This window comes from Canis lupus, chromosome 14 (assembly GCF_048164855.1).
Source record: "Canis lupus baileyi chromosome 14, mCanLup2.hap1, whole genome shotgun sequence".
Lineage (NCBI taxonomy): Eukaryota > Metazoa > Chordata > Mammalia > Carnivora > Canidae > Canis > Canis lupus.
In genome coordinates, this window is record NC_132851.1 from 17976147 (window position 1) to 17988264 (window position 12118).

Below are 12118 nucleotides of genomic sequence, written 5' to 3' on the forward strand. Positions count from 1 at the left end.
AAGGCAAGCGTTAAACCGCTGAGCCACCCAGGCTGCCCTTCAATAAACTTAACACTCACACCCACCCTATAGGGTAATATACTTGTCTCCTTTTCTCATCTAATTTGGATGAGGAAAATGAGGCACAGGGAGACTAAGCAACTAGTTTAAGGACACCTTAGAGGAAAAGAGTCAGGTTTCAATCCAACTGTTTGATTCTGGAGCCCCAGGGGTACCTCCAAAACAATATGGGGGGGGGGGAAGGGTTTCTCAACTCTTCTTATCCTTTACCCATTCTTTGTCTTCCTATGGGCCATATCTTCAAGGTGAGAATCACTAAATAAGAGCCTCACAGACACACTTCCACCAACTGTAGATCTCACTTACTTTGGTGTTAAAATAGCAGGATTTTTTATTTTTAACAAGATTTTATTTGAAAGTGAGAGAGTGAGAGAGCCAACGATAAAGAAAGAATACGAGCAGGGGAAGATGCAGAGGGAGAAGGGGACTCCCCTGTGAGCAGGGAGCCCAATGCAGGGCTGGATCCCAGGACCCTAGGATCATGACCTGGGCCAAAGGCAGATGGTTAATCAACTGAGCCACTCAGGTGCCCCCTTGATGATCTCTCAAATATTAAGTTAAAAGGTTCCCCCTCCCTCAAAGTAGTACTGTTTTTCCAATTCTTCTCTCCCCACTTAGAAAATATGCTGTCAGCATGTTTCATCGTATAGAAAAGATAAACAAGTTCTAAATAAAATATATATACACAGAATGTATTTCATTTTCATACAAAATATGTTTTTTTGGATGAAACTTTTAAAAAAATTATCGTGCCTGATTAATGACCTATCAACATGGGGACTGGTTGACCACTACCTATGGAAGTGAAAAAGTGGAGCAATGAGAAGCATGCCAAGCAATTCTAGGCCTGAGGATGAGGGCTGCCTGGGCAAGCTCACAAAGCCTGGACTTCTAGGGGCACTACTTTGGGAGCAATGAGGTAAAGAATTCACAGTAGGTGCCAGGGCCTCCGGGTCAGGAGTTAGGACAAGTAGCACTGGACTATATGTTGAAATGTGGCACCTCAGATGTAGCAGCAAAGGTGAGGGAGCCCCTAGCTCTGAGCTTGATGTAGCTTCTGGTCAAATCTGTTTTATCTTGTGGAGATAAATAGCATAAGCAAAACAAAAATAACAAGCTATATATACTACACGTAAAATCAAATAAGCAAGCAGTCAAGGTTGTTTTATTTTTATTTTATTATTAGCTAGAAAGACTTTTCAATACACAAATGTATTTCTTCCAAGGATTGCCCCAATGTGATCTCAAGAGTCCATGTTAACTCCTTTTCTGGAAACTTCCTTTTCTCAGTTGTTGTATTCCTGAAGAGCCTGGGCCATGAAGAGTTTGCCCAAGTTTTGGGCAGTGAACTCCTTGATGTTCTGGCAGTAAGTGTTAATCTGGCCTGTGCATTGGGGAAAGTGAGAAAGAAAGTCATAATGTTCCACAAATTACAAAATGACTTAGAACACTAGGGAAGCAAGAAAATCAGCATAATACAGAATCATCAAAATTTTGTTTTCAATCAGGAGTTTATAGGAATCAATTCTGTTTGTCCCCACCTTTATAATAAAGAACATAAGTTCTTCTGAAAAGAAGCTACCTTCCACTCTTGGTTACGTGAAGACTGAAGAAAAACTACAGTGGTTACATACACATTAGCTGTTCAGAAGGCAGTGACCATGGAGATCGGACACACGCTGTACTAAGACAAGTGGGAAAACAGCACGGACTCTCCTCAGCCAGGTACAAAGGAGATGCGAAATCACAGAACTACAAACGAAATGGCCCCACCTGACCCAGATGTGCACAAGTGCAGGAGTTGTCAGGCTGTGCTCTGAAAATATTAAGGTTTCCTTTTCTGATCCAAGACAGAGCAGAAACAGAGTCCCCATGAAGAAAGGGCTCCGTCACTGCTCTTTAAGTCTTAAAACTCATTATCTAATCTGATACAACATTCATGCAAGGTGTTTTATATATATAATACAACTCCGCCTGAACTGGATGTTAAGTAAGGAATGTGCCTCGGTTTCCCAAATTTAATTTATATGTGTTCTAGAAAGTTTTTAAAAATCTGGAATCTGACCCCACCCCCCCTACACACACTGAAAATGTATAAGCAGAACTGAGAAACTGTGGAATATCAGCTTTTCTTTAAGTAGGATTTTCACTCTAATAAATCTCTCACAGGCAACCGGCTGATTGAATCAAACAGTATTTAGCAACATTTATACAGAAATAAGGTTATTATAGATAAATAAGAGCAAAATCAAGTCCTGACATAGGACATAAGACTCCACCACTGAAAGGCAGTATTAAATGGTAGATACTCCCAAAGCACATCCAGAATTGCATTCCTGTTGCTACAATGTAAGGCAAAGTAAGGGAAATCCTTTTCCTGCAGTCAGAAAATCCAATTCAGTTCAAACACCCACATGCAGACGTGGGGCTAGGCTGGAACATGAAAAGCAAGCAGCTTGAGCTGAATGATCTTCTGCTTTGGAACGTAAACATTTTCCGCTGGTTTCTATGAAAGATGACTCAAATAAAATCTTTCCACTTTAGAAAGTTTATAATGCCATCTCAAAAATGTTTAGATAAACACAGAATGAAGAAGCACTGAAAGGACCTTAGAAATAACAAAGACTGACAAATTCTTAAATTTCAGAAATTATAGGTGCTAGATTCGAATTCATCATTCAACCATTTTAAATACACTAGCTTTTACGATGTATTTTTCAGTTTATAAATCTCTTCTTGTCTTCTGCTTCCTAAGGAAAAGAGAAAACTAGCCATGTTTGCACTGGCTAACAATACCTGCAATGAGTAGAGAATCCATCCTGGCAGGAGGCTGAGGTGGTTTGAAAAGTTTGGACAGATCCTCCTCAGGCAGTGGGGGTTCTCCCCGACTCTGGCGCTGCATATTCTCCTGCTGGCGACGCTGCTGATACTAAAATTCAGAGAAGAAATGATTTGGTTATTTTTCTCTACCCGAGGAGATAAAAAGCCTCCTCAGTTATGCAATCAGAAAAACCCCGTTGCCCTGAATTCCAAGCTCAGTTTTATAAATGGTAATCCATGGTAACTCCTCCTTCTAAGAAGCTAATAAATATGACAACAAAGAAAATTTCTTTATCGGAAACTCTTGTGTTACTCTGAGCTCTTAAGAGTCTATAACCATGGGATCCCTGGGTGGCGCAGCGGTTTGGCGCCTGCCTTTGGCCCGGGGCGCGATCCTGGAGGCTCTGGGATCGAATCCCACGTCGGGCTCCTGGTGCATGGAGCCTGCTTCTCCCTCTGCCTGTGTCTCTGCCTCTCTCTCTCTCTCTGTGTAACTATCATGAATAAATAAATAAAATCTTTAAAAAAAAAAAAAAAAAGAGTCTATAACCAATGACATGCAGAAAGCAAACTGGTTATGTGGCAAATGAGGGCTTAAAGGCAAAGAAGCTCATGATTAGTGAGTGAAGGGCAGTGTTTTTACCATTTAGGAAAATGGGGTAAATGACAGCATTATAAGTATGACTCATCTTAACTGTAGTAACAAAGTAATCAATCACCACACTGGGGAACTTTTTCAACTTTATCCCTACTGACCAAAACAATAATAATGCTGATGATGCTGATACTGTTAACATCATCACTATTGTTATTATAGTAAATACTTCTACTAATCAGCTGTGCTTTTAGCTCTATAGCTAAGAATGAATATTAGCTTCGATAATGTTTCAAAAACTGTCAAATTAGATTCCTAGAAATCTAAGAAGGTGGGCATACATCTAAAGGTATGTACAAACTTACTGAGAAAATTATAATCAAGAGATTAATACTTATGGGTTGCTCACAATAGCAGAGGGAAAATATCCCACATGCAGCCTTAGAAGGTCAGGTAATGAGAAACCAAGGTGGTAAAAAATTTAAGAAGGAGAATACCCTCCTTTTTGCAAAGATTTCTAAACTTATCACAGGGTTTGAGGGTAAAAGCCTGACAAATCTAAAAAGGGTACTGAATGGTGCTGGTACAAATGAACATCAAATGCAAAATTTTAAGACATGCTGGAAGTCTGGAAAACATCTATAAGATTGGTTCCAGAATCAAGTGTCTTGATACTCCAGGTTGCATCCTTTACCTATGGGAAGAATCAGCAGGAGAATGGAATTAAGCTAGGGTTTTTTTTTTTTTTTTTGTCTTCCCCTGATCCTTTATAAGTTTTTTTTACCATTGCCATCTTTACCACTCATTTTCTTTTCGGTTAAAAAGTATATACTTTATAGATTCATATGTCTTTTAAATCCTCAGTGCAGCAGAAACAAAGTATTTCAAATTTTACTATATATGAATATTGATATTAAAACAATTTTTAAAAATATAAAATTCTCAGAGACATTTTAAGTTGTAGTTGTGTTGAAAACTATAGTTAATACCTAATTTAACATATATTTTAATGAACACACAGTAATCATATACAAATGCTTTCACAGATGAACATTCTGGAATCAACTTATCTATGAATCAAATGCTATAAGAACACTGCAGAGCAATACAGTCTAAAAACAATATTCCAGGAACTGTGAAAATCATGTGACCGTCAAGCAACACGAATAAAGAAAAGGTTAAATGGCCACAGCAGTATATATGTGCATATGAGAATATTCAGATAATTCTGGGGTTTTTATCTGTATTATACTATCTATTTCACAGCAGTTGGTCTATTATTTCCTATCAAAATTGCTTGCTCTTAATCACAATTGCTCAGTTTTTCAAATGAACTGAAGATTGCTAACTATGCTGCAATGAGCCACTACCAAACCAATTATAGTTAGTAAAGAAATGAGCTGTGACACTCCAGAATCTCTTTTGCCTCTGATTTTCTCAATAAATGTATCTCTTATTTGCATAACACTGCCATCACAATCTGAGCTTAATACATCGGCTCTCTTTAAAACAGGTATTTTTAAGTACAACTTAGAAATAATATATGATAATAAATTAAATATGATGTAGAGTTACTAGCTAATAGTCAATGCTTTATCAAATATGATTTTGATCATTTTGAAGATAACTCTTGAAGCACCATACTTAGAAATGAATTGTGTTTGTCAAATTTTCCCATAACACTAACCTGATGTTTCTGCTGCTGTTGTTTACTCGTGTTCCTCATGTATGTGTTATATTTAACTATATCTTGGCTCATTTCATCCACTCTGTCCATCAGCAACTGTAGATTCTTCCCCAAATGATTGCTGAAAGGTAAATATACCGACATATCATACTTTAAAGCTATAGCTCTGCCACTGCTCTAAACACTCCTGAGATATTATATTGATCTGTCATTTGCCAAATGAATGAGAGCACACATATGCATGAAAGCAGGGGACAGGAAAGAATCTGAGTCAGCTTGTTATTAAACTTTCCATACTGAACCCACAACTGTAACCACCAGAGTATCTGATATAGCTCAGTTTCTTATTGTCAGAGCATACATATATCAGGGTAGGGGCTGTTAAACGTATCTAGCAGGTTATAATGTGTATTTTCTGAACAACCATGTTTAACTTAAGCTCAGTACTCCTGCACCTTTTTTCTTAGCACAACCCTCTCCCCAACTGTGCTCCAGAGCATTTAAATGAGGAGCCATGCAAAGGAAGGACCATGCCAACACACTAAGACTTCTGGTACATGGTTTCTCTATCTAGCAGGTTCTAAAAGAACAACAATAGCATTTATTCTGGAAAGCCAAGTGAAGAAAGAAGGCTCCTTTCTTCTTGCCCTTCCTAGAATCTGTAGTACAGTCATTCACACTTCTTTTCCTCTTCAGAAATTCCTATTACAATTCACTTACCAAAATCACCTTAGAAAATGATGCTCCCGGTTAGTACTCTGAACACCATATTCATTAATTTCTGCTTGCAACTATCTCCTACCAGAGTAAAGCCTGCTACTACATATATGTATTCTTAAAATAACTAGTTAACAAATAGTATTTGCTCATTCATTTCAAACAAGGACAAAGTACCTATTATGTTCTGACTTCAGTGTTAGCAAACAGAGAAACAATCATGAATGAGACATTCATGGTCTCTATCTTCACTGAGCTTACAAATGAGTGGGAGTGGGAAGGAGAAAAAAGACATACAGATGGTATGGTTGCCATATCTCTTTCCCTTCAGGAGAGAACAGGCTGAAAGCAAACGATCAGAAGGAATCAACCAAGCAACAAAGTATTTCAGGCAGAAGACAGCATCAGTGCCGAATGCCTGAGCAGGGCAAGAACTAGGCAGACAAAAGGAAGAGGTCTGGCATGTCTGGAGCACAGGGACAGGTTACAAAGGACAAGCACAGCTGGGAAGCCATTAGATGCACTACAAAATACACCAACCACAGTTAGCGTGAACGAGACTCCACAACTTCAACATAAATGGTGTCCTTGAGTTGTACATGGTTGCAATAGATTTTGCCATAAACTTTTAAATGACTGGGGCATCTGGGTGGCTCAGTGGTTGAGCATCTGTCTTTGGCTCAGGTCATGATCCTGGGGTCCTGGGATCGAGTCCCACACTGGGCTCCCTACAGGGAGCCTGCTCCTCTCTCTGCCTATGTCTCTGCCTCTCTCTGTGTGTCTCTCATGAATAAATAATATCCTTAAAAATTATTTTTTAAATTTTTAATGACCACTCTGGCTACTATGCAGAGAACAGACTGGAGAGTAGAAACCAGGAGATTAGTTAAGAGTTGATTGTGGAGTACGGGCAAGGATATAGAGAACCCAGAACACCCATACACTGTGGTGGGAATGAATTTACAATGGTACAACTACTATATGAAAAATAGTTTGGTGGTTTCTCAAAAAGTTAGGTTACCATACGACACGGCAATTCCACTTCTAGGTAGATATACCCAAGAGAACTGAAAACATTTGCTCACAAGACACCAGACATGTATGTTAAAAATTGTATTATTCATAATAGTCAAAAAGTGGAAAAAAAACAAATGTCATCAAAAGATGAATGGATAAATTGTGGTATGCCCATATTACAGAATACTATTACGTCATAAAAAGAATGAAGTCCTGATATATAAATAAAACTTAAAAACATTACACTAAGTAAAAGAAGCCAGATACAAAAGGCCTCTTGCTGTATGGTTCCATTTATATGAAATATTCAGAATAGGCAAATCCGTAGAAACAGAAAGTAATGAGTGGCTGCCAGGTTGTGGAGGAAGGACGGGTGACACTGTAAATATATTAAAAATCACAGAATTATACTCTTTAAAATGGTTAAGATGGTAGATTTTACATTATGTAAATTTTATCTCTACTTTATACTCATTTTCTTTCAAGATTTTATTTATTTATTCATGAGAGACACATGGGGGGGGGGGCGGGACACAGGCAGAGGGAGAAGCAGGCTCCATGCAGGGAGCCCAACGTGGGACTGGGACTTGATCTCGGGTCTCCAAGATCACATCCTGGGTTGAAGGCGGCGCTAAACCGCTGAGCCACCGCAGCTGCCCTTATCTCTACTTTAAACACTATACACACACACTCATACATACACAGAATTATTGTGGTATTACAGAGAAAACAGTGATGGCTTAGATGAGGATGGTAGCAGTAAGCATGGGAAAAATGGGCAGAAGTGAGAGAAATTAAGAGCGACTCCCAGTTTCCTGGCTTGAGCAGCTGAATGGTTGGCTATGGCATTTCAGAGAAGGGGCAGGTTTAGGAAGGAACAGACTGGGAATGTTGGGAATAAATTAAAGTAATCCAGTTACATTATGAATCCTAAACGGACTGTATCTGTAACCTGGAGAAAATTAGCAAGTTTTGGCTCCTTCTTAAATAGCAGAAAGAGCACAGAAAGGGGGGTGGGGGGCACACCACACATGTGCACGCATATGAATAAATGTAACCTCTAAGCCTAGGATTGGCTGTGTGTGTGTGTGTGTGTGTGTGTGTGTGTGTGTGTGTGAATAAATGTACCCTCAAATCCTAGGACTGGCAGCATCTACATAACCTTGGCCCAGTGACTTGGCCTAATGACTTAATCTTTTTTCAAAAGTTTCAGTTTTCTGAAAAAGTGCTTTTTTCCAGTTAAATTTTCATATTTTTCTTATTCCATTTAATTGCATTTTAATTTTGTGAATCATTTTTTTTTACTTTAAAATATTTCTTTTTCTTTGGAAATGAGATTAAGTATTTGTTTCTGTTTCCTTCTAATTTTTTAACAGCTTGATTTTAACTCACCTCTAATTAAGTGTCTGGGCCAATGTTGCAAGCTGAGCAATTAAAATGATTTTTTCTATCAAGCAGCTACTCAAATGTCCAGGTCCACTGAATGCATAGCCACACTGTGTTCCAAACTCCTTCAAGATTAAAATTTAACAATAATCTGTCCGCTAAATGTACTCTTTCAATAGCTACTACTGAGTATACATGAACTTTGCCAGTCACTCTACCAGCTACTGAAGCTATGTAAGACATTGCTAAACTCCACCTATGCTAGTGAGAAAACAGGAATGCAAACAGATAAACACAGCATAGTGGTGTCTTTGCTCTAACAGAATGGAAGCAGAAAAGATAGTTTGGTAGGACCAGATGAGACCTTCCAGATTATTTGACAGTCGAATTTTGAGTTTTTGAAGAGGATCTGGAGACAAGGAAAACAGGAAGGACACTGCAGCTACTGGGTGAAGGCAGTGTGTTCGGACACTCTGACATGAAAATCAGAATGCCTCTGAAGAAATGCCCAGAAGGGTGAGACTGGGAAGAAAGACAGCAGTGAAACTAAGGCAGACAACAGGCACAGCACAGTGACTTGGACGCCGGGACTAGAAGTTTGGATTCTATTCTAAGGCCAGTGGGGAACCAGTCAAAAAGTTAAGCAAAGGAGTAATATAATCATACAATTTGCATTTAGCAAGATCACTACAATGAAAGAGGAAAAGGTTAAAAGCGGGAAGTTAGGAGACTGCGAAAGTAATCAGGACTAGAAATAATGAGGCCCTGGCCAAAGGTAGCAAAAGACACAGAAATAAGATGAAATCACCCCAGGAATGTACACATGGGAAGACAGACCCTGAGGTACAATGATATTTAGGGATGAGCAAAGAGGTCTCACTGTGGAGAATGAGAAGGACCAGAGTTGTAGTTGCACAGACTCCAAAAAGAAAGGTTATTTCAGGAAGGAGTCATCAACACATTAAATGTTTGAGTGCCTACAACACCCAGTAGTAACACAGTGATAAAGTCACCCTTTGTGACTTTAGTGAGAGCTCTGACAACAGAGAAGAAAAGGAACACTAAGAAGTTTGACTATAAAAACAGGTGAATACAGGACGCTTGAGTGGCTGCTCAGTTAGCCACCCAACTCTTGATTTCCACTCAGGTCATGACCTCAGGGTTAGGAGATGGAGCCTTGCATGGGGGAGGAGTCTGCTTAAGACTTTCTCTCCTTCTCCCTCTGTTCCAACCCCCCACCCCATACTTACTTGTGCTCTCTTTCCAATAAATAAATCGATCTTAAAAAACAAACAGGTGACTATGAACCAAAAGATGAAAGGAAATGGATAATAACAGCATGAGGTCAAAAAGTGCTCTTTTTGTAACTTTGTTTTTTAAGATGAAGGAGATTTAAGTTTAAACATTCTTATTCTTGGGAGATGTATGTTCAAACAGGGGTTAAAAGTCATGTCAGCAATTCACTGTCACATGGTTCAGAAAAAAAAGCATGTACTTATGTGTATGGACAAAGAGCAGGTACAAATATGGCAAGATGGATCAGTGGTGAATCTAGGAAACGGTTTACGTGTGTTCATCAGCTCATTCTCTTTCAGTTTTTCTAAGGAGCTGAATATTTTCAATTTTTTTTAATGGGAAAAACAAGTCAAGAAAGCTAATAGAAAACCAGTACAGATAGCAACTGAAAATATGAGGAAAGAGTATAGAAGAATCAAGTTGGATCCCAAGAAGGCAGGATGGATGGGAATCGGACAGCCTTAAGGAAGGGGGAACCAACTCTCACTTCCCCAGTAGAAGATCTGAGACTCAGAGAGCTGGCAAGAAATGCTGTCATTACGCAATTAGTTAGGGTGGTGGGTCAGAGATGGTAGTGATGGTGGTAGTGACATTGGAGAAAACCATAAAGTACAGTTACTGCCAGATACAGAGACAGAGCTATTATTTGTTTCCACACCTTAAATCCTAGAGACAGATTATACTGATTTTAGCAATGAGAAAGGTGCTACTAGAATAGACCTTCCCTCTCCACCAAAAAATGTCTTTGATATAAAGTACTATTATTATATATTGTTAGATATATCCAATTACTGAAAGAAGACAAGCACAGATATGTGGCCTTTAAGCATTTCCTAACATTTATATTACTACAATGTTTTTCAGAAATATATCCAATAAGAAACACTCAAAAATTTGCATGACAGATATTGAAGGACAAAAATAATTAAAAATAATACTTATTTCACAGATAACATTCACAGGGAATCGGGTCCATTACCAAGAACAACTTTATGGGGATCTTTTTAGTACCAATTCAACTAGAATACTGAACTAGGGAATTATTGCTAGGAGTTTCAGTAATATACCCTTTTCTTTTATTGTCAAGGAAACAAAGAACTGAAAAACAGCTCACTTAAACAGATGTGAAACCAAGACATGCAGTGAGAAGTCTGCTCTGGTTGCAGGATCAATTTATCCTTATCCTTAATGTATAATGCCCATCCTCAGTTTACTTGTTTAAAGGAGAAATAAAAACAGAATCATTTCTTCATGTGTGAAAAGCTGAAGACTTGGGTAGCAGATTTTTAAAAATTTTTAAAGGCTGTTATGAAAACAGCCATTGCTAGAACTTCCAACAAATACAATTAAAACTAAAAAAGAAAAAAAATTAAATGAAAGGAAATGTAGTATGTTTTATTCACAGCCTAAAACAAATTTATCAAGTAAACCAAAAAAGTGGAATCCACATATGGGTTGTGAAAAGCAAGACCAAGCAAAATATTTGAGGAGCTGTTTGGACATGATTTCTGATATGGTTTCTCAGAAAAAATCTTATGGTGACTGGCCTGATTATCATCATGCTATTAAAGTTGGAAATTAAAATTTGAAGGGTGCCTGGGTGGCTCAGTCAGTTAAGCATCCAATTCTTGATTTCGGCTGAGGTCATGATCTCAGGGTCGTGAGATCAAGCTCCATGTTAGGCTCTGTACTCAATAGGGAGTCTGCTTGAGATTCTCTCTCTCACCCTCTCCCTCAAACCATCCCCCTGCTTGCATGCTCTCTCTCTAAAACAAATAAATCTTCAAAGAATTAAAATCGGAGATGTACAAAGGTTATATTTCATTCTTATAAAACAGTACTGTCAGTTTGGATGAATACAATAGCCGATTAGTATAGGCACTGCTCCAGGGTTGCTTGCCTTATTTTTTTCCTTCCAACAAGAACACAAATTTACCTTTTAAATAATTTCACACGAAAAAGAAGGGGCCCCTCTTTCAATTTCACTTAAAATACAGAAGATAAAAACTATAATAAAACATTTTTCTAGATCTTAGTTGCTATGGCAAACTGGGAACGTTTTCTTGGCTATTAAAAATGCTGTTTTGGGGCCAACTGGGTGGCTTAGTCCATTAAGTGTCTGCCTTCAGCTCGGGTCATGGTCCCAAGGTCCTGGGATCAGGCCCTCCCATTCCCTCTGTCCGCTCATGCTCTCTCTCTCAAATAAATAAATAAAATGTTTTAAATAAATTTTTTGAAAAATGCTATTTTGGACAAACAGACATTATGGACCAGCTCATTGGTAATTTAAAGCACAAAGAGGCTATATTTGTTTTGTATGCTCAATAAACTTGGAAAAGGTGAAGGCATAAATTATATAAGCAAACGCTTTCATGTAGTAAATTTAAAATTACTGTATAACTACATATACTTAATACATCAAATTGTAACCTTGCACACTAAAGAAATGTTCTTAGCGCAATGCTTTAAGTACAGGTGTGCTGAGTGTGTTTGCAAAAGCAATAAAGAAAAGTATGACCTTCTAAAAGAGACAAATTAAA

General features: G+C 38.3%; 1 protein-coding gene across 1 annotated transcript in view; it reads right to left on the reverse strand.

Annotated features, from left to right (window-relative positions):
- Positions 1-1220: 1220 nt before the first annotated feature.
- EIF3H (eukaryotic translation initiation factor 3 subunit H) overlaps positions 1221-12118 on the reverse strand; it is a 95786-nt gene continuing 84888 nt past the window's right edge. Inside the window, exons 6-8 of the mRNA XM_072774290.1 lie at positions 5163-5283; positions 2857-2989; positions 1221-1444 (exon numbers count right to left, since the gene is read on the reverse strand). Of these exons, the coding sequence (XP_072630391.1) occupies positions 1347-1444; positions 2857-2989; positions 5163-5283 (352 nt within the window). The 3' untranslated portion in view covers positions 1221-1346. The remainder of the gene's footprint in view (positions 1445-2856; positions 2990-5162; positions 5284-12118) is intronic.